Raw genomic sequence first — 22668 nt, 5'->3', positions numbered from 1 at the left:
ATGGTCTTCCAACACTCTTGAAGGAGTTCCCAGAGATGCTTAGCACTTGTTGGCCCTTTTGCCTTCACCCTGCGGTCCAGCTCACCCCAAACCATCTCGATTGGGTTCAGGTCTGGTGACTGTGGAGGCCAGGTCATCTGGCATAGCACCCCATCACTCTCCTTCTTGGTCAAATAGCCCTTACACAGCCTGGAGGTGTGTTTGGGGTCATTGTCCTTTTGAAAAATAAATGATGGTCCAACTAAACGCAAACTGGATGGAAAAGCATGCCGCTGCAAGATGCTGTGGTAGCCATGCTGGTTCAGTATGCCTTCAATTTTGAATAAATCCCCAACAGTGTCACCAGCAAAGCACCTCCACACCATCACACCTCTATGCTTCATGGTGGGAACCAGGCATGTAGAGTCCATCCGTTCACCTTTTCTGCGTTGCACAAAGACACTGTGGTTGGACCCAAAGATCTCAAATTTGGACTCATCAGACCAAAGCACAGATTTCCACTGGTCTTATGTCCTTTCCTTGTGTTCTTTAGGCCAAACAAGTCTCTTCTGCTTGTCGCCTGTCCTTAGCAGTGGTTTCCTAGCAGCTATTTTACCATGAAGGCCTGCTGCACAAAGTCTCCTCGTAACAGTTGTTGTAGAGATGTGTCTGCTGCTAGAACTCTGTGTGGCATTGACCTGGTCTCTAATCTGAGCTGCTGTTAACCTGCGATTTCTGAGGCTGGTGACTCGGATAAACTTATCCTCAGAAGCAGAGGTGACTCTTGGTCTTCCTTTCCTGGGGCGGTCCTCATGTGAGCCAGTTTCTTTGTAGCGCTTGATGGTTTTCGCAACTGCACTTGGGGACACTTTCAAAGTTTTCCCAATTTTTCGGACTGACTGACCTTAATTTCTTAAAGTAATGATGGCCACTTGTTTTTCTTTACTTAGCTGCTTTTTTCTTGCCATAATACAAATTCTAACAGTGTATTCAGTAGGACTATCAGCTGTGTATCCACCAGACTTCTGCTCAACACAACTGATGGTCCCAACCCCATTTATAAGGCAAGAAATCCCACTTATTAAACCTGACAGGGCACACCTGTGAAGTGAAAACCATTTCCGGTGACTACCTCTTGAAGCTCATCAAGAGAATGCCAAGAGTGTGCAAAGCAGTCATCAAAGCAAAAGGTGGCTACTTTGAAGAACCTAGAATATAAGACATATTTTCAGTTATTTCATACTTTTTTGTTAAGTATATAATTCCACATGTGTTAATTCATAGTTTTGGTGCCTCCAGTGTGAATTTACAATTTTCATAGTCATGAAAATATAGAAAAATCTTTAAATGAGAAGCTGTGTCCAAACTTTTGGTCTGTACTGTATGTATATAAACATATGAACCCTAAATTGATAGCATTAAAAATTTCAGCCCGCCATGCAAAAAAATGCCATCATACAACGCTAAGTTTCCACAATGAGTATTTTTGATGTTGCTTATATTCACTGCACGAAAAAAGCAACATATTATAGTAAATAGGATTTCTATAAATCTCATGCCCACCGTGCTTTTTTTTTTTTTAATGCTGAAGAAACTGCATTTTTGTAATGTGCAACAGGTCAGTTTTTCTTGCTGTAGTTATACGGTTTATTTGCAGATTTTCCCCATAGACTTAAATGAGATGAGGAAAAGCTAATAAAAACCACCCATGTATTTTTATAACTTTTCTGCAATGGAATCGCATTATAAATGCATAAAATTCTGCACATGACATAAACCATAAAGTAATATCAAAGTTGCACGAGAGTAAGTATCCAAAACAAAGCAAAATAACATACTAAAAATGAGACAAAACTGCAGATGAAGAAATGCTATTAAAGCCTCATGAAAAACGCAATTTAGTAAATAGGTGCAGAAATGCTGCAGAACATGTACATCAAAAACTCACCAAATACTCATTGTGGGAACCTAGCCTAAAACAAAAAACAATCAATTCCACCCCATTTGGATTTTTTTTTCTTTTTATTACATCTATATCTTGAAATGTGTGGTATCATTCAAAACTATAACTCGTCCAGCAAAAATCAAGCCCTCATATAGATATGTCAGTGGAAAAAAAAAACTCTTGTAAAAAGGGTAGGAAAAATGAAAGAGGAAAACGAAAAGCTTATGGTCCTTAAGGGAAACCTCTCCCGTTGTACATACAGTCTGATCTGTGCACACTATGATGTAGAGAAGGAGAAGCCGAGCAGAATGATATATGGGTTTGCGGGAAAACATTCAGTATAACTTGTATTTTATTAATTGAAGTCCCTGGCGTTTGTATGTATAGGAGTCCAGTGGGCGGTCCTACTAGTGATTGACAGCTGGCACTTACTCTGGATAGTAATGACTCTTTCTAGAGTGGTCACTGCATTGGCACTGGGTCTCTGCTGCAGAACGCTGTTATCAAATGGTTCCGGCTATGGAGTAAGAACATTCCAGTTAGCATGAATAAGGCTCCTATGACCACATCTCATGACCTTCCACCACCCCGTTCTCACCTCCATTCCTAGAAGGGATGACACACAAGCCTCAGAGGCATCACAGATAGCAGTTAAGTCGTGTCCTCCTTCTAATGCCATGACAACCCTACCTCCTGCCAGAGTCATCAACTGTGTGGTGAGGTGTCCAAAACCTAAGTGACACACAGACAAAATGGAGGCATTGACATCATTTAGAGGACCCTATAAAACTCAATAACGCTGCTTACTACTGTGCAACAAGTCTCTGATCTCCATTTTTGGTCAGCAATTAACATACCCAATTAAATAAATTGGAAGTAGGATTATATGTGAAAAATGGATTAGATTAATCTGGTTTTGCATTGGTCATAGGTTGGGTAGGTCACCGATGCCATAGCTGGACATGTTGTAGAGGCAGCAATTACAACATTTACCCAGACCATGGTGAACTAGTGGCACCATGGTGCAACCACCAAAAATACAGCTATAGATAGAAATAATTCATTTTCACAGTGTATATAGTTGCCGCACAATATGGTCTTCATCTAAGGTCACCATTGTCACATGTGACTAATCATTTGCTAAGAAAACCATTGGATCAGATCATGTTGCCTATTACTGAGATCAGAAGGACATAGATCATAAATCTGTGGTGATCTGTCGTGATCTTCCCGACAGCATACAAGCCAAAAATTATGGGCTATTTCAAGATAAAGCACACATGAAATCAAATTTACCAAATTATATTGGTATTTTTTCTTGACGTTCTCGTAAAATCCTGGTTCTTCATCATAACTCCTGGCTTAGAAACTCATATTAATGGTTTTTACAATTTTTTTACATTCATGCTTACATTTTGCTGTAACAGAGTAGCCTCCAAGTGGACTTTGGTGCCCCTCCACTGCATCAAACCCAGCTGAGACTAGGACAAGGTCTGGTGCGAACTCTTGGGCTATAGGCATGACCACCAACCTGGGAAGACAAGTCAGACATGTTAAGTACTACTGATAGGTCAATTTACAAAATCAGAGATAAAAGTTCAACTTGTTATTCTCCCTCATTGGTTCCTCTGCTTTAGTGGTCTTGACAATTCCCTAATGTTGCTAATGGAGCACAACTTAAAAGAGGTGGGTAGAATTAGTGGCAGGTCTGCTCACGGATGACCATAATGAAGGTCTTGGAGACACCTGACCTCAAGAAATATAAACCTTATAGATAAGAAGACTTTGATCTAGAGAATGTTACCATGATTGGTTAACCAGGAAAATATGAAAAAATATAGGGTTTAACACATTACCTAAAAGCAGCCAGGTATTCTGCATCCCCTACAGGCGGCTCCACTCCCCCTGTCCATGCAATGTTCACATTAAATCCAACTCCACAACCGGCACCCACCTGTTAAATACAGAAATATAATATGTATACATATTTGGTACCATGAATCATGGTCTGGAGCCCCTCCAAGTCAATGGGACTCACCTCCTCTGGAGAGCCACTACCAGGGAAAAAGTTCCCATCATCATAACGGTGGAGGGACACATACAGGACATTGGGGTCACTGTAAAAGGCTTGTTGGGTTCCATTGCCATGGTGAATATCCTATAAACATGATTAGCAGAGTTAAATCAGAGTCACTTATTTTATAAATAATGGCCGGTTATATTTTTGTAATTTTGGCAACTCACCCAGTCGACTATTAGGATCCGACCCACGCTCATCTTTTGACGGAGAAGTTTGGCAGCAATGGCTACGGAGTTAAAAAAACAGAATCCCCTGGATCACAAACACAGGGGTGTAATGTCAGTGAGCCATATTAGAGACTTGAAAAGCAGTCTATGATCAACTTACGGTTTTCCTACAGTGCCAGTGTGAAAGTTAAGGACACTTTAAAGGGTAACCGTATCTTCGAAAGTAACTTTTCAGAATAAGCTGTGATGTATGTGTATATGAGGAATAACACTATTTCTGGCCATTATATGACTTGTATCATGAATGTTCAAGAGTGTCCCCTGCAACATCTATAATCTAATGTGTAATTGACTTCGACATGGAGGGAGGAAATTGAGAACTATGATCTCTCCCATACACAGCCCATAAGAGAGGAATTCCTGCTCTTCATTCCATTACTTAGCGCACAGAAATAAGCAGCGGTATGGGTAATGTTATACAGCAGTACTGAGGTGTCGGCATGCCAATCCAGCACTGAAGTTACACACTTGTTAGAAAGCTTAGCACGATCTTTCGGTGTCTCTCTCTGCCTGTTTCTGCACTCTGTAGCTCACTCCTTCCCCATCTCATTTGCATAGAAAGTGTAACCTGACACCTCACTGTGCTGGTAATCCATCTTGTCTGAGCTGTTTATTTTAGAATGAATGATGAATTCGGAAGGAGGGGGAGAAGTGGCTCATAAGTAGAGGAGGAAGCAGATTTCTCTGATCTGATATGTTGCATAGTTGCCTAAAATTATGACTTATGCAAAGTTTGTTCAAAGTACAGTTCCCATTTCAGGTCATGAAAAGAATGAGTTTGGGGCCCAATGTTGCTAGCTGAACCATTATGTGGACCATTCTAATGATACTTACATAGCAACGGACTCTTCTGCATGATGTCCTGGTGGACGGATTACAGCAAATCCATTCTATGATATTACAAAGAATGTAAATCAGTGGTGGATAAAACAGCATAGTGCCCCCTATAGTTTAATATGATGCATTTGTGACTTACCTTCAGTTCTCCAGAAGCAACTTTAAATGTCAGCTCAAGTAAAGATCCTACAGCCGTTCTTACCGCCGGTGGAGAATGGAGCTCGTTCCATACTGTGTCACTATCCACCTGAAATAATGAATAAAGTGGAGGACACTGGAGTAGGGTCCATAAAAGGGAAATCAGTATATGGTAGATGGGCGTTCACTGCTATAGTGATTGCAATTCTACTAAATGGCCAAAAAATGAGAATGTACCAGAACTTACCCCGATGCCACCACAAGGGAGCACTGCATACATCTTCTGGGAGAGTGGTCCTATTGGATGATTGAAAAAGAAAGTTGGTGATATTGAGGACAAGAAGTGTGACCCACCATAACTATGTTCTATAGAAAGTTCATGTAGAGGAGATACACTTTTGGTGCTCTCGGGTAACGTCCATCTAAGTCCCTTGTCCCAAATTTTACAATGCAGGAATATTATCTCCTTCGTTTCATCAAACCACCCACCCCCAACCCCTTATTTTTGTTATTTTTTTTGCCCTCCCCAAAATGTTACTTCTGTACCCAGCTCTAAATGTTACTACTCCATCTTGATTCCCAGCCAGTAGCTATGTCTTCAGCCCCTCACCCAGCAGGTTCTTGCTCTCCAGTTTGTGGCGGCTTTGTGGGCTTGTCCCGTACAGGAGGGTATGATGCTCTGCATGTACCGTCTGAATCTCGTCCAGCGTGGCCTTCCTGCCCCGCACGCGCTGTGAGAGGGACATCGTGTCACTCTTAGTCTATAGAACCCCAATGATTGCCACTAAAATATATTTCCATATGCTCAGTGTCAACCATATTTACACACTTCTAGTGCAGACACGTCTCACCATATGCGCACTCTGAGCTCCATAGAACAATCTGTGAGCCCGTCCCATGCCACCCCATTGTGTGATTATTACCCGCCATCCACTTATGGTCCTCCCAGCCACATAAATCACCTGGCACTTGTTTAGTAGACCAGTCTCCTGTAGACGGGACCAGATGCTCTGTATTCTCCCGGCATGTTCTGGGTGGTTATTGGTGTCCCCACAAGTGCACTGGTGTTTCAGCATCAGAGTGTCGTAGACTAGACCTGGAGAGGAAAACAAACCTGTACCAACTTTTAAATATCATAGTTGGATAAAGTTAATATAAAGGGGGTCCTCATTCATTCTTATCAATTATCAGGAGGAAATAGAAGCTACCAAGTCTCCCCTCTTTGTAAAGGACCCAGAATCTCCATGCATTACATGGAAAGCCCACTGACTTCACCGGGCACTGAGTAATGCTTCATTGCCCTTGTTCAGGGCTGTGGAGTCAGTAAGTCAAACCTCCGACTCCTCAGTTTCCATGACACAGACTCCGACTCCACCAAAATGGGCTCCGACTCCACGACTCCGACACCACAGCCCTGCCAGGGCTGCGGTGTCGGTAAGCCAAACCTCCGACTCCGAAATTAACATGACTAACCAAAATGGGCACCGACTCTGACTCCACGACTCCGACTCCACAGCCCTGCTTGTGGTGCCACTACATGGTAATTTCGCACTTACCACCAGATTCCCTTGCACATTACAGCTGACTGACGGCCACCCCAACCCCAGAGATGAGATTGTTTTGGGTCATGCTAATGAAAAGCCAATGCACAATGCATGCACGGTGATGAGATAGATGACAGGGTAGAAAAAGTGTGATACTTTATCAGCCCTCTACACTATCCACAATAATGAAGCTTAATAAATTAGATAGGAATTAATTCTACTATTCATTAGAATTAGTAATTTCCTTCAAGTAATAAGCTATTATCTTCCTCATGCCTTCAAGAGGTCACTGGTTTCTGGAGAATGGTAAGACTACTCTGATGAGCAAGGGTACAAGCCACAAAAGAGCTATGAAAGCTACATGTCATCTGGCATTAAGAACTATCACCCTATTGTGCAAAAAGAATTACGGTACTGTTAAAGGCCTGCAACATAAATACAGAAGACTCAGCAGCCAAAGCCTACAGGGATCAGTAGTGATCGCCTGGTGAAGCTGTGGATGGATTGCACATTTCTCCTGCAGTGGCCACTACAGGAGGTGTAGGTGAAGAGACCCTAATTCCAGTGCTGTGTAACTTACTGTTCAGATTACTGAAATTTTGATAAAATCACTATTTTATCTGCTGCGGATCTACCAGTTCTCTGAATACTAAGCTCTGTATAACCAACAACACTGATTGTCAAGGAGCTTAGTAAGTGACACATTGCTGGAATCAGAGTCTCTGTCTCTACATTATGTCACTCTCAGAATAGATAGCTAAAACCTGTTGTTGACAGATTACTTTTAAAGTGTTCTTCCCAAAATCACAAGTCGCTGGGGTTCCAACAGCTAGCACCTCCAGTGATCCCGAAATTTGGTCTCTGGAACCCCAGGAACGGAATAGGACTTTGAAGCCCAGTCTTGTAGGGAGGAGGGGTATGCATGTTTGTCCTCCAATCCATTCATTGTCAATGGGACTGGGAAACTAGCCAAGCATAGCATCAGCTTTCACTGGCTGTCCAATAGACAATGAATGAAGTGGACATCGAGCATATGGACCTCCATTCCATTCAAGATGGGGCTGCAGAGCCATGTTCTCTGGGTTCCTGAGCCCCAACCTCATTGTTGTCTCAGTCAAATTCCTTGGGGTCTCAAGTGAACAGCAAGATATTCCCTATCCTCGTAGATAGAGGATAATTTGTGATTTTGGGAGTAACCCTTTAATTAAAGGAACTTGTGTAATTAATAGATGCAGGGTCTTTCAGAGCACGAGACACTGTATGCTGCAGTTTTCTTTAAAGGCTAACAGTGAGAGATACTGAAAGGATGACATTCATATTCTGTAGTCAGACTTTAATGTTATTATCTAAGCTATAAGTTCCCCTTTCCGGGGTCTAAGGGGAGCCCTCCAATGTTATGTGTGTGCGGACGGACATACCTGTGCTGCTGAGAACTCTGCGCCGCGGCTCGGAGCAGAGGGCGGTGAGCGGAGCGGCAGGAGAAGACTGTGTGCGACTTAAAGCTGAGTGAGGCAGGGAACCTTGATACAGAGGGAGGGTGTCCGGAAACATCTGAAAGAGGCGTAACAGACTGAGATCAGTGACATAAGACGGGTGGATCCAATACTAAAATGGTTAATAACACATCACAATATCACAAATGAAATCTAAAGCAGTGGGACAAATTCCCAATACACAGCAGCCTTCCGCTCCGCCATTGGATCGGAGAACGCCCAGACAGTCTCGTACCTGTCCAAAGAGTTAGAAAATGCAAAACAATAATAAAAGTCAATCTCTTCCCCAAAATAGACCACTCGGCTTTGTCTGGAGACCCCTACACTCATTCTAGTCCCCACGACTACGTTTTCTTGCTGGGGATTCCTTATTTTCAAGTTTGGGTTTGAAACAGAGATCTTCGGAGCAGGAGGCACCCATAGGCCTAGTCTGAATCTATGGACTGAGCAAAACCAAATTTTCTGTTGCCCAATCAGACGCTGTAGGCGCCATAGTCCAATGCTACAGGTCATAGCAACCCATTTGCTGCACAATGGGCCAGATGGGCACACTGCTGCTACATGTGGCTACATTTCAATAGGCGAATCCCAGACAGAACATTGAAAGTTTTCTAGGTCTCCAAGGAATATTAGAGAGAAAATCAAAGCTAATCTCAAAAGACACACGACGGTCAAGCACATACAGTATGTGCTCCGAAATTCAGAAAGCAGTACCCATATAGACCAGCAGAGGTCCTCCATTGCTGCAGTTACATAGTAACCAGTGGGGGAGGCAGCACCTCAAAAACAAACACCATTTTATCCAATATACCAAATGTGAAAACCCATGTCATAAGGTACTGCAGTTTTCAGAATAATAATTGCGGCGTATGACACAATAGGAAGCGAGTCATAAGAATTAAGTACAATCTGCCAATGTTCAAAACAAACACAGCTAATAATACGCCCCATAGGAAAATGTATATTACAAGCGACCTCATGGGGAACACTTCTGGCATCAATGGTAGAACGATCACTGGACTTCACTGTAACCATGACCTAACAATGTAGATATCACTGCCTTGAGACAGAGGGAAACTGATTTGAGGACGCTGAGGTACAGGGAGTTGTGTGACATGGTCTTTATACTGGTGGTCATCAGAATTTTTCTACCTCACTGATATCTTCAGCCGTGGTTTAGAAAAATGATATCATGCTTAATGAATGAGAACCAAGTGAAAACAGGAGGGTTATTAAGCACTCTTACAACTAAATCTTAAAAATCGCTGAAGGAAGATGAATGCTGACGAGTATTTCTCCACGGCAAAGTCTATATGACTCACCAAATCTTAGCTTCCTAAGCCCCATGGACCACAAGCCTTTCAGAACAAGAACTTTGTTCTCCATGTCTGACAAACAACTAGTGAAAGAGAATTACTGATGATGACCAAAAACTCTATGATCCCTGACAAACTACTCCCCGTATCTCATCGTCCTAATTCCAGTGGACCACAAGGTTTACGCTACAAGGATCTTCCCAAACGATTCTCATGTCTCAGCTGTTTCACCACTAGTGACAGAGATGGACTAGCAGCCACTGGCTCTCCAGTGTAAAGACTCCATATAGCTCAGCTTTCTGGCCCCCAATGACTACAGGTTTCCAATGTGAAGACCCTACAAAAAGCACCTCAAATCACAGCTACCTGACCGCTGTTGGATTGCTGGTAATAGCAAGCTCTTTAGTGTGAGGACCCTGCCATATCTCACCCTCAGAAGCTTTCGGCAAGGTCCTTACTCTGAAAGAAGTTCATACATCGTCTACCTGACCACCAGTGACTTTAGAGGCCCTCATACACAAGAAAATCACCCCAACCCTCTAAGTTCTGCAGGACTGGCAGACCTGCTGTTGTTGTAATGGGGTCTCCTGACTGCTCCCCAACAGAGGAAGTTGTGGAAGAGATGGATGGGGCACTTTTTCAGGAGATAAGCCATTTACAAAGGTAACAGGCATTGGCTTAAGCTGGCCATACAGATTACATTAGCCATACACAACATTCATTCGCCCGTCAGCTATGTCTCCCGGCTCCCTCATACAGATGAGCTTTTAGCTCAGCAAAACGTTCATATATTTTTAATGTGGAGACAGGAAAAGCCGCCATAAGACACTTCCATTGAAAACAAAAATGATTGGCTTGAAATACCTGATGCTCTTCTTCCCTGATATAATATGACAGGAAAGAGTTTGGAAACGCCTTTACTACGATCTTCCTGGCCAAATCACATACATGTTCAGCAGAGCGTACATGTGTATGAGGAGTCGGGAGAGATGGACGGTGTGTGGCCCCCTTAGCACTGCAATCTAAGGACACTTCTAATGAGATTGTCATATTTTAGCTTCCTGACCACCAGCTCTCAAGGATGAGGACATGCCCAAACATCTCTCCATATTTCAGCTCCCTGGAAGTAGTGGGACATTGGGGTAACAGGTCTGGGGGAATTATTGCAAAACAATTGGGAGACAAAGAGCGTAATAGGGTCTTATCCACGTTACACAGAGGAGAATATGCACCAAATTTGCTCACCTGGTTAGGATGAGATTAGAGCATGTAGATAGCGGCTGCTGCAGATCCACAGGTCTTCACCGACCAGAGAAAATAATGTCTTCAAAGGGAGATTCGTAGTTAAAATTCTGCGCTGCCGCTAAGATGAATTTCAGGGGAGTATAGTTGATTCACAGTGGTTTTATTCAACGCGTTTCCGGGGTCTCATGCCCCCTTCATCAGCAAATACCACCTACACTCTCCTGAAATTCATCTCAGCGGCAGTGCAGAATTTTAACTACGAATCTCCCTTTGAGGTCTGGGGGAATGTGAGGTGTGTAGCAGAGCTCAGCTGGTCTCTCTACATTGTGAGGTTACAGCTGGTGATGCATATTATTATGTCAATGCTGCATTTTTCATTCACAAAAAACTCTGGCCTCACCCTCCATCTAAATAACTCCCCTTCCCTCCGGGTACCTGCAGCCCCCTATGCCTTTCACAGCAGGTCAAAGGATGGGGGGTTAGAAGCATCTGAGTCACAGGAAAGAGGGAGGTGGGTGAGTCATTAATGAATGAGTCATACTCCGCTCTCCTCATCAATGGACTGTGTGCTCTGACATCAAAACACAAGGCTTACATACTGCAAACATCGCCTCCCGCAGAGCATTCCTCCTCCTGCCCTGCACTGCAGATCTGCATGATCTCCATTCCGATGTCTCATCACTAGTATCAGACTGACCTGATCTGCGCCGAGAGTCCGGGCTCCTCTGTATGGAACATACACACACAGCAGCTGTCAGCAGAATGGTCATTTGGCCTACGGCTAGGATCTCATCTTCATTCATCAACATGCCCGCTAAAGGTACCTTCACACGAAACGACTTTACAACGATAGCGACAACGATCCGTGACATTGCAGCGTCCTGGATAGCGATATCGTTGTGTTTGACACGCAGCAGCGATCTGGATCCTGCTGTGATATCGCTGGTCGTTGAATAAAGTTCAGAACTTTATTTGGTCGTCAGACCGGCGTGTATCGTCAGGTTTGACACCAAAAGCAACGATACCAGCGATGTTTTACGCTGGTAACCAGGGTAAATATCGGGTTACTAAGCGCAGGGCCGCGCTTAGTAACCCGATGTTTACCCTGGTTACCAGCGTAAAAGTAAAAAAAACAAACAGTACATACTCACCTGTGCGTCCCCTGCCGTCCGCTTCCTGCTCTGACTGAGCGCCGGCCCTAAAGTGAAAGCACAGCACAGCGGTGACGTCACCGCTCTGCTGTTAGGGCCGGCGCTCACACAGTACAGGAAGCGGACGCCGGGGGACGCGCAGGTGAGCATGTACTGTTTGTTATTTTTACTTTTACGCTGGTAACCAGGGTAAACATCGGGTTACTAAGCGCGGCCCTGCGCTTAGCAACCCGATGTTTACCCTGGTTACCCGGGGACCTCGGCATCGTTGGTCGCTGGAGAGCGGTCTGTGTGACAGCTCTCCAGTGACCAAACAGCGACGCTGCAGCGATCGGCATCGTTGTCGCTATCGCTGCAGCGTCGCTTCGTGTGAAGGTACCTTAAGATAGTCCCCACTTATCTCTAAGAAATATATTATAGTACTGACTGGATACAAAGTATGGCCGCCACTAAGAATTTCATATAGCGTTTCCCCTATATATGCGTCAGTGCACGGAGCCATCCCGATCTGTGTTACATTACTCTCATATTAATTGGTGTTTGGCACTAGTTAATATACTTTCCTAAGGTTTCCTGTATATTTAAAGGGAACCTGTCACCTGATTCAGGACCTGAAAAGCATCTTTTCTTGTCCTGATGAAGAAGCCTGTAGTAAATCGAAATGCATTGACTAAATAAAGAAAAAAGGCGTGTACTTTTGGTCTGGATTTGGACTTATTATATGGGACACCAGCAGGGCAGATTATCCCCAAATCCTCCTTATCTGTGTTTTCCCGGTCTGATGGCCCGTTGGACCTGTAGCAGCTGAGTGATTGAAAAGTTGTGTATACACTACGGTAAATCAGGTTAGTATAACCTTATTGAAACACCTGTACCTCCCTTGAATAAAACCCTATTGCGCTGTCTTTTTCCTCCTAGTTTTATTCAGTGTCTTTTCCATGTGATCTATAATTGCATTGTTCTACTGGAGTTTCCAGATAACACCAACATTTTTGTGTTGGCCAAAGAATTGCTGAGTGTATTTTTCACAATATGAGAAGTGCACACTTCTAGATGTCTTGTCCCACACTTCTACCATTTTAAAGTACTGTATACTCTTACCTTTTTAAATGCATGTTCTGCACCATTGGTCGGTCCTTCTTCACTGTCATCCTCCTCATCCTCTGCTCCTTCTTCTTCTTCTTGTGTTTCTTCGCTCTCTGTTTCTCCATCCAAGGTGAAGATGGCACGGCACCTCTCGCCCCCATCCTGTTCTGTCAGTTCCTCCTCTGTTTCTTCAGGGTGGGTCGGAGGTTGACGTATTCCTTCCACTGTCTACCAGATAATAAGACATTTAGCAACATGAGAACCAACCAGGATTTGAAATAAAGACCAATCTCTCAACATCACTACTTACTTTACTAATCTGTTGTTGGTCAAGATAATGCTGGTGTTGAAGGACCAGTTGTTGGAGGGCCTGTGGGCTTTGTGGTAGAGGCGAGGACTGTGTGCGGCTGAGGGGACGATGTCGTTGGCCTTTTGTGACTGTGCGAAGGGAAGTGGACACACGTTCTCCACCGACGAGGGGCGACTGACCGTGTAGTGGGACTAAAGCAGAAGGAAAAAGTATATTGAAAACCATAAATCAATCAAGTACGCAACCCAGGAAAAATAATCTCTAAGAGAAGAAGTCGGCAATAAATGGGGAAAAATTAAGGAAAAATCAGGATAAGTACCAAAAGAGATAATAACCTGTTATCAGGGCGCTCTGCTGCCTGGCTTGCTCCAGTAATAGTACATGTTGCAAAAGGGAAGGAGCCCCTAAACTTATCTCCCCACCATCCAGCGTAGAGAGTGAGTTGGCGGTGAGGAAAGCTCCACCTGGCCGTAGGCTTTGGCGCTCTGCTCCCTCCTGAGGGGTGAACTGGCCCTAAAAAAAAAGATTCTAGAGGTAATACAAACATATAATCCTCCAATACAATGCTTCTCTTGCTGTCTCCTCTTTTAGGTTATCTCAAGGTCATAAATGTCCCAACTTTGAGAGAGGTACTCACGCTGAGGTTGCTGGCGCTTCCCTGCAGGCAGATATTAGGTAGTGAAGGGGATGTATATAGCCCTAAAGGGCCTCCCGTTCCATCCAGTGTGAGAACTCTCTGCTGGGGAAGCATCTGAAAATGAGCATGAAATATAACACCGTTATCAGTCATATCCCATATTACTGCATCCATTTGATTGATTGGGGCTGAGCTGTGGCACCCGATGCATCCACAACGAAAAATGGACTGCTGCAGCCCCTCTATGCAGATAATTGGCAGGGGAGCTGGGAATTAAACACCCACTAATTCAATATTGATGACTTTTTTAGGTCTCCCAGACCAAAGGCACTTACCTCACTAGGAATATTGGGCACACTCCCCGTCAATCCATTCTCAGAGATGGCACTATTGGAACTGTTTGGAGAGCTGGGTCCTGACCCGGGGGCACTACTACATACGGAGGAAACTAGAAGGGTAAAAAAATGAGTGAAGAGAGGGGGTATAATACAAGATGGTGGGGAAATTTGAATGTGAAATTAAGGAAATTAGATGGATACCCTGAATCTCAATTGCTCTCTTTTTAAAAGCACTGATGACGGTTCCATCTTTCCTACGGAGAAGAGGACTACTGCGCCGTTCTGCAACCTTCTGCTTTAACCGTGAGCGAACTTTCAAGTTTGGTTCAGAGGCTATATGGGGAAAACAAGAATTTAGAAAACATTCAACACATTACATGGCATGGGGTGTAACTGCAAACCCTGCTCCCCTCATAGTATTGGTAATATGGTCTATAAGTAGACTGTTCCCTGCCATATACTGTGTTCTTCTAGTCCTTAAAGAGGTTATCCACTGCTTTTACACTGATGACCTATCCTTAGGTAGGGGATCAAATACTTATTTCTCACTGCAAAATGCAAATAACTTTATATAAATTATACAATGTGATTTTCTGGATTTTGTTTTTGATATTCTATCTCTCAATGTTAAAACTAACCCACCCTTAAAATTATAGACTTTCATGTCTTTGTCAGTGGGTAAACTTACAAAATCAACAAGGGATCAAATACTTATTTCCCCCATTGTATATATTGCTCGAAAGCTTATCGCACAACAATGGATACGGGACATTCCACCTACCAAAAAAGAATTTGTTAACAAGGTCAATTAGCTTATTTCACTGGAGAAAAATATTCATCGTAAGAAACAAGCAATTGGTAAATATGAGGTTTTATGGGCTCAATGAGTCGTTGCTTCCATCTAGTTAGAGATCGTATACTGTTTTATTAAGGTCCCTTTTTTAATACTTTTTTCTTTTTTTTTTAACTCAAATAAATTTTTATTAAGAATAACATTTCAGTTGACATGTTACATTCTTGTTTTCAGTACAAAGTTTTCCCCCCAAACGAACCCTGCAATCCCAACTTATCCCTCCCACCCCCAATAAGACAGCCCACCTTGTTTAATAGCTCCTCACTCAAATCTATAGGATGACTGTCCCCTCAGTTAGGACCATAGGCCCCTTTTTTAATACTTAAAATAGTGGCTATCTCTGGCACAATGAAGTGATGTTAACACAACATGACAGAAGTGATCTGCCATGCCCTTATATCAGTAGTAGTAGAAGTTATTTTCATGTTTCTGAGGTTTTCTCAGAAGTGGTGAATGAGATGGGCTGTTGGGGTTGAGTTGTTCTATTGTTTTCTTGTACTATTAAAATTCAATAAAAAAATATTTGATAAAAAATGGAAGTGTTATGAAACAAATTACCAGTTTTGCGAAGGGGAAAGTCATCTCGACCATCGCAGGTTCCTAGTAGAGGCATTTTGTAAGAAGGAGGTGTAGCTGGTGACCCAGCCTGAGGCGGTGAACTGTGGTCCAGTGAGGTATGGTGAGTTCCCCTGAAAAAAAAGAACTAATGTGGTGAGATACCAAGATGGCAGGTGACATTTTGTAAACTTTTTTTTTTAACAAACAGTCGGGACCTAGGTCACCATGAGGTTTGTGGAGATGAGATCAAGTCAACCTTGTTAACCTCCTCCATTGGTTTTCGTACTTTGCAATACTACATCGAAAAAGTACAATACAACAGGCAACTTGCCTGATGGTCAGCCCGTTCTTTCTGTCTACAAACAAGATGGGCCTGAGATAGGGCGAGGGTGTGAAGGGTTCCAATTTGGAAATTTGACAAGGGTTTGCTTCACTCCTGAACAAATACAAACAGTTTATAGAACAGCAGACACTGAAAATTTCTAGACTCACCAACATTTGGGGTGCTGTAAGATGGAATGATTCGCACTCCCTGGTACCTCCTTAGATTTGCTGAGCAGAAATTCCTGAAGCTTCAACTTCACCTCTGTGCTGGCTATGGCACCTTGGAAGAACATAACCAGTTTATGGCCACCACAACATGAACAGTCTGTACATCACTGCCACACTTCCTTCCACCTCTGGACATCACGTTGTTCTTACTTTCTTTGCTTTTCTCCTTGTTCCTCAGTATTAGGAGTTGCTGTTCCAGCCTCTGTTTCTCAGCTTCCTCCTGTCTTTGCCTTTCTCGTTTCCTCTGTTGCTCTAACTCTTGCTGTCTCTTGGCTGCTAGGATCTCCTGCTGTTGCTGCATGTGGACAACAGGAACAGTAAGAATCATGTTGACCTTACCATGGGAAAATGTGGTGGTCTTACAACATTAATACTTGTCAGTCAAGTGAGTACTCACTCAGCCAACAGCTATTCCTTCCTATCTCTCATATACATTCATGTTTGGCAAATGTGTTCTCAATAGAAAGAGCAGAATAAGGTGACAACTCTTTCAGTGGCTTATCTCCTTTGAGAAGAAAGGATTGGGTATATTGAATGCCCACATGCCCAATCTTTCTGTCCTTCTCCATCTATGGTCGGGAGAAAGTCAGGAAACCTCTATACATAGCTACTGTAGTTGCTTGATCCAGTTAAAACTGTTCGAGTGACATTTCTCTAACGTGTATGGCCATATTAAGGGTATGGTAGACTTAGCAATAGGAATTCTAGATAACAGTCCACATATATTAACCAGATTACCTCAAGTGTTGGCATCTGCACCAAAAAAATACCTTTTTACCAGGCATTGTGTAATGCTTAATTTTTCCTGTGGTGGCACTTAGTTTCTCCTCAGACTACTGCTAACCTCTGGGGGTACAGCAGGAGGACAGTTTATGATTGGTTTATTGTTAGGGAACGTTTCTAACAAGTTGGAATTCTGTAAACTAAAGAATCCCTTTAAATCGACTCAAGGACTTTTATAAAAAGGTGAATACTTGAAGTTCACTTTCCAGCCAAGTCCTTTAAATTTCTTACACACCCCCATTGTAGATGAGGATTACAGGAGAACTCTGCATGCAGTTTAATGAGCAGTAGATGACTCTGAAATGAAGAGAACAGACATCATGTGCTGCTAGTGGGACAGATTATGTCTTTGTGGTGAAAGAAATAAGGAATGAATAAAAGGAAGAACCACTATGGCAACAAGAAAAGAGCCGAGGAAGAACAGCAAAAACATATAAAGGACGATGAAAAAGGTTATTGTTTGTGGCTGGTCGAAGGCATCAATGGTAGCATTCACTAGAGCAGTGGCTGGAGAAATCAGCAAAACCAATGTTAATGAGATGAGTGAGGTAAAATGTTCGACATATGATGAGGTCAATATGCGACCTCCAGAGCAAAATGTCCCACCTTGAGGTGTTTTTGGATCTGGACCTCATGCTGTCTTGTCAAGTTTTCATGTTGCTTTTGGAATTCGGCAAAAAGAAGTTGTTTCTGGAGCTGCTGTTGTTGTTTCAGCAGAAGAAGTTGTTGCTGAAGTTGCTGCTCCCGACTCAAGGTGTCCATGGGCACTCCGGGACCACTCGCTGCCCGTGGCTCTTGCCTCAACTCCCCGGGACTTGGGGGGAGGCTGTTTGGAGAGGGTACTGCTGCAGAGAGGAGAGGGGTGACCTCCACTGTTTGGAAGAGATGAATGGTAGATAGTCAGAGAAGATGCCACCAAGGAGATCTATGACCTCGAAGCAAGCTAAAGTCTAATGAGCAAAAACAGTCCAGCCCTATTCAAGTTAACAAGGTCAAACAGTATTACCAAACACAACCAAAGGGCAAAAGTGATGCTGTTTCTGGTACAGAGCAGCCATGTTTTTCTAATCTCATGCAACCCTTTAGTTGCTGCCCATAAAATGTAATCTTCTACCAGATACAACACTAAGGAGAACAACAAAAAACACAATATTAAATGGGCAATTTTGCGGATGGAGACTACTCGTAAATGTATAGCGGTGGAAGGTTGATGGTTGGAAGGTTGGGTGACCGGAAGTGGAGGAGGGGTAATTGGCATGAGGTAAATGATAAGGTCCATTTATAACTCCCATCCCCAATGTTGTGCACCAATAGACCACATCTAACGTCAGAATAGGTATATCGGCGTATTGCTTGGCAAGGGTGTCATACTCAAGGACCGGATACACATTAGTGGATCAATGGAACTTTTCTAAATGTGTTTTGTGTACAGTCTTGAATCCATAAGAGAACATGGTAGGGACTATTGAGCTAGACCAGCCAAAGATAATGTTACTGAAATCTACTGAGGTTCTAAACCGATGACATCATCGGACAAATCTGCATTTTAGTTAGGATATTAGCCACATTTGCCCTATCAAATACCCTCTACACACCCCTCTATGTAGCGTTAGGTACTGGGAAATTGATTGGACTAAGACAGATCAGTTATAACACAATAAGGGAAAATTATTAAAACTGTTCCATTGCAACCAATCACAGCACAACTTTCTTTCTAGCAGGGTGGTCAAAGGGAACCTGTCACCCCGTTTTTTGAAGATGAGATAAAAATAGCGTTAAATAGGGGCAGAGCTGGGCGTTACATTAGTGTCTTTTGTGTGCCTTTATTCCCCAGCTATGCTGCCGACATACCTTTGTAAAGTCGCCGTTTTGGGCTGTCACTCACGCTGGTCTGGTCATATGGGCGTGGTGACAATGCTGTTTCTCCCCCAGATCCTGGTCATCATTCCGTTGGTGGCGTAGTGGTGTGCGCATGCCCAACTGGAGAATCCACTGCATTTGGTGATGAAAAAGAGCGTGATCTGTGCTATTCATCGTTGTATCGGTGGGCGCAGCCATCTTCCTGTGGCCGCGCGTGCGCAGATGGTATTGCTCGGCTTCCCGGGGCTTCAGGAAAATGGCCGCGGGATGCCGCGCGTGCGCAGATGGAGATCGCGGCGGCCATTTTCCTGAAGCAGAATTCGCATCGGCTTCAGGAAAATGGCCGCCGCGATCTCCATCTGCGCACGCGCGGCATCCCGCGGTCATTTTCCTGAAGCCGCGGCCAGCAGAGCGCCGCTTCTGCGCACGCGCGGCCAAAGGAAGATGGCCGCCCCCACCGATCACCAATGAAATAGCACACATCACGCTCTTTCCACTCCCCTGTGCAGTGGATTCGGGACCTTGGACATGCGCACACCACTACGCCACCAACGGAAAACTAAGCAAGATCTGGAGGAAGACACCACGCCCTTTTGACCAGACTAGCCTGATTGACAGGTGAAAACGGCTACTTTGGTAACGTATTTTGGCAGCATAGGTGGGGAATCGGGGTCCACAAAATACACTGTTGTAATGCACAGCTCAGGCCATATTTAACAGTATTTTTATCTCATACGGAAAAAACGGGGTGACAGGTGCCCTTTAAGGAAATGAAAGCTGATCTCTGACTGGTAGTTCATCTGTGAGGCTGAATGAGGCCTATGTTTAAACCAATGGACAGAAGGTGGCCATGAATAAATTAGTATTTCAGCTTTGCCTACTCGTATGGAATGAGTTAAAGGCAATTACTAGCTTTCTTAGTGATACTATGGAAATGACGCCATTTATTGTAAGTGTATAATGTGATAAATGCTGACCTAACTTGAGCAGGAATAGAAGACGGTACATGTACTGTCTATATGGATACTATAACATCCTATTTAGCCATATAGCAAGATACAATTGCCAATAACCATAAATATTTCATATTAATTGTATATTCCACAAACATGTGGGGGTCTGACCAGTGGGACCCCACTGATTTGCCAGTGCAAAGGTATAAATGTAATATATGGAAGCAACTCTGCTCCGTATCTTATAAAGAAAATACTGGAATCAGACTACGCGTCTGTGGCCTCCGCCTGATGGAAAGGGAGACACGAAAACTCCATTTTCAAGATCAATGGGGATCTCAGCAACTCCCATGGATCACACACTCATACTGTAAATGCATGTGATGGGAAGACAGCTTTAAAGACATAGCGGCAATAATGGCATATCCACAGAGTATCACGTACAGTCTGACAGGTGCAGACCCCATAATTGAAGATGATTTGTATAAATCTTATCCCTTAGCTTTGAAGAGCCAATTGCATTCTTCATTTTGGGGTGCAAAGCCTCTACAGAGAGGAAGCGGCCAGGAGGTCTCGTGCCCCCTACTGAAAGCAGCAATCCTAAAAATCAATATCGATTGTTTTACAAGCTTTTCCATATGGCTTAGGGTAAGAAGCCAAACTAGAAACTCCATTTGCATACTGTGGTTTGGGGGTGTTTGCCCCTCATCAGTGCAATGCAGGAGAACTAGTTCAGCTTCTTATCATAAGTTATGTGGCAAGGCCCTTTAAAGGGTATGATATTGACTGTTAGCATTACTACTTACTAATGAAGCTTATTCTGCTTTATGGAAACTGCACTTTACATCGCATGCTGTACAATAATCTAATTAAGTAAATGCCCCCTGCATCATAGGAGATCAGGGAAGCTGGTAAGTGGGATGTCAAGCCTTATGATATTGACGAGCTTGGTCATCAATATCAGATTATTGGGATGCGACACCCGACACTCCAAAGATCAGATATTTTGAACTCCTAAAGAATGTAAAAAGTGGACAGAGCGGAAAAACGAGGCTCCTTCACAGTGTAGTGACCATTGCCATGCCTATGCAATTATTCTCAGCAATGGCCACTACACAGTGCTGTATACACTGATTACATGTGGCCAAGCTAATAGCTAATTGAACGGGTGGGGGGCCCGGTGTCAGACCCCAATGACCTGATATTTGACCTGAAGATAAGTCAACAAAATCAGAAAACTCCTTTAAAGGGAATCTGTCATCAGCTTTTTGCCACCTAATCTCAGAGTGATGTGTCACTAACTGGGCTACTTGCCCTTGTTTTAATAAAATCACTATTTGATTAATAGTCATTAAAAGGAACCTGTCACCTCCAAAATCGAAGATGAGCTAAGCCCACCGGCATCAGGGGCTTATCTATAGCATTCTAGAATGCTGTAGATAAGCCCCCGATGTATCCTGAAAGATGAGAAGAAGAGGTTAGATTATACTCACCCAGGGGTGGTCCCGCTGCGGTTCTGGTCCGATGGGCGTCACGGTCTGGAGCCTCACATCTTCTTACGATGACGTCGGGAAAGGTGAGAGAGGCCCATCGCCTGCGCACTGCAGTACTTTGCTCTGCCTCAACAGGAGCCGCAGCGTGAAGACAAGAAGAGGACGTCATCCTCTGAAGCTAGGAGGCCCCGAACCGCGATGCCCATCGGATCGGACCGCCCACCCGGGTGAGTATAATCTAACCTGTTTTTCTCATCTTTCAGGATACAACGGGGGCTTATCTACAGCATTACAGAATGCTGTAGATAAGCCCCTGATGCCGGTGGGCTTAGCTCATCTTTGATTTTGGGGGTGACAGGTTCCCTTTAAATGACTAATAAACCTGCTGCGAAGTAGTCCTCGATATTCATGAGCTTTGTACATCCCCCAGCACTGATTGGCAGCTTTCTGTGTACATTATACATGGGAAGAAAGCTGCCAATCAGTGGTGTGGGTGGAGTTATACAGAGCTCAGCATTCAGAGCACTGCTAGATCTGCAGTAGATAAAACAGTGATTTTATTCAAAGCAGCAAGTAGCCCAGTAAGTGACGCATCGCTGGAATCGGGATATCTGCCCCTACATCATGCTGCTCTCAGATGGGGGTAGCAAAAAGCTGGTGAGGTGACAGATTCCCTTTAACCCCATTTATGACCAATATTTATGTCTTCGACCATGTTCTTGCCTTTGATGTGGTGTCACGCTGAGACCGCATCTTTCCCGCACTTGATGGCTGATTTAACCCCTTCATGACCTTGGGTTTTCCGTTTTTCCGTGTTCGTTTTTCACTCCCCTCCTTCCCAGAGCCATAACTTTTTTATTTTTCTGTCAATATGGCCATGTGAGGGCTTATTTCTTGTGGGACGAGTTGTACTTTTGAACAACATCATTGGTTTTCGCATGTCGTGTACTAGAAAACGGGAAAAAAATTCCAAGTGCGGTGAAATTGCAAAAAAAGTGCAGTCCCACACTTGTTCTTTGTTTGGCTTTTTTGCTAGGTTCACTAAATGCTAAAACTGACCTGCCATTATGATTCTCCAGGTCATTATGAGTTCATAGACACCTAACATGACTAGGTTATTTTTTATGTAAGTGGTGTAAAAAAATTCCAAACTTTGCTAAAAAAAAAATAAAATAAAAAAAAAAATGGCGCCATTTTTCGATACCCGTAGCGTCTCCATTTTTCATGATCTGGGGACTGTTGAGGGCTTATTTTTTGCGTGCCGAGCTGGCGTTTTTAATGATACCATTT

At 43.6% G+C, this 22668-nt stretch overlaps 1 protein-coding gene across 9 annotated transcripts in view; it reads right to left on the bottom strand.

Annotated features, from left to right (window-relative positions):
* Positions 1-22668, bottom strand: part of HDAC5 (histone deacetylase 5) — a 99538-nt gene that overhangs the window by 3942 nt on the left and 72928 nt on the right. For 5 of the 9 annotated variants that reach the window (XM_077252533.1, XM_077252531.1, XM_077252534.1 and 2 more), the window contains 22 exons: positions 17679-17944; positions 16440-16584; positions 16230-16341; positions 15738-15868; positions 14528-14659; positions 14324-14436; positions 13989-14102; positions 13687-13864; positions 13352-13542; positions 13057-13269; positions 8169-8301; positions 6169-6302; positions 5817-5937; positions 5454-5503; positions 5208-5315; positions 5066-5121; positions 4169-4256; positions 3963-4082; positions 3781-3878; positions 3337-3455; positions 2523-2656; positions 2357-2441 (listed from right to left, as the gene is read on the bottom strand). In XM_077252533.1, coding sequence (XP_077108648.1) covers positions 2357-2441; positions 2523-2656; positions 3337-3455; positions 3781-3878; positions 3963-4082; positions 4169-4256; positions 5066-5121; positions 5208-5315; positions 5454-5503; positions 5817-5937; positions 6169-6302; positions 8169-8301; positions 13057-13269; positions 13352-13542; positions 13687-13864; positions 13989-14102; positions 14324-14436; positions 14528-14659; positions 15738-15868; positions 16230-16341; positions 16440-16584; positions 17679-17944 — 2841 coding nt within the window. Of the gene's footprint in view, positions 1-2356; positions 2442-2522; positions 2657-3336; positions 3456-3780; positions 3879-3962; positions 4083-4168; positions 4257-5065; positions 5122-5207; positions 5343-5453; positions 5504-5816; positions 5938-6168; positions 6303-8168; positions 8302-13056; positions 13270-13351; positions 13543-13686; positions 13865-13988; positions 14103-14323; positions 14437-14527; positions 14660-15737; positions 15869-16229; positions 16342-16439; positions 16585-17678; positions 17945-22668 lie in introns of all 9 variants that reach the window. The other 4 variants (XM_077252528.1, XM_077252532.1, XM_077252529.1 and 1 more) reach the window with 1 other exon arrangement.

This window comes from Ranitomeya variabilis, chromosome 4 (assembly GCF_051348905.1).
Source record: "Ranitomeya variabilis isolate aRanVar5 chromosome 4, aRanVar5.hap1, whole genome shotgun sequence".
NCBI lineage: Eukaryota > Metazoa > Chordata > Amphibia > Anura > Dendrobatidae > Ranitomeya > Ranitomeya variabilis.
This window is presented reverse-complemented; position numbering and strand designations above follow the sequence as displayed.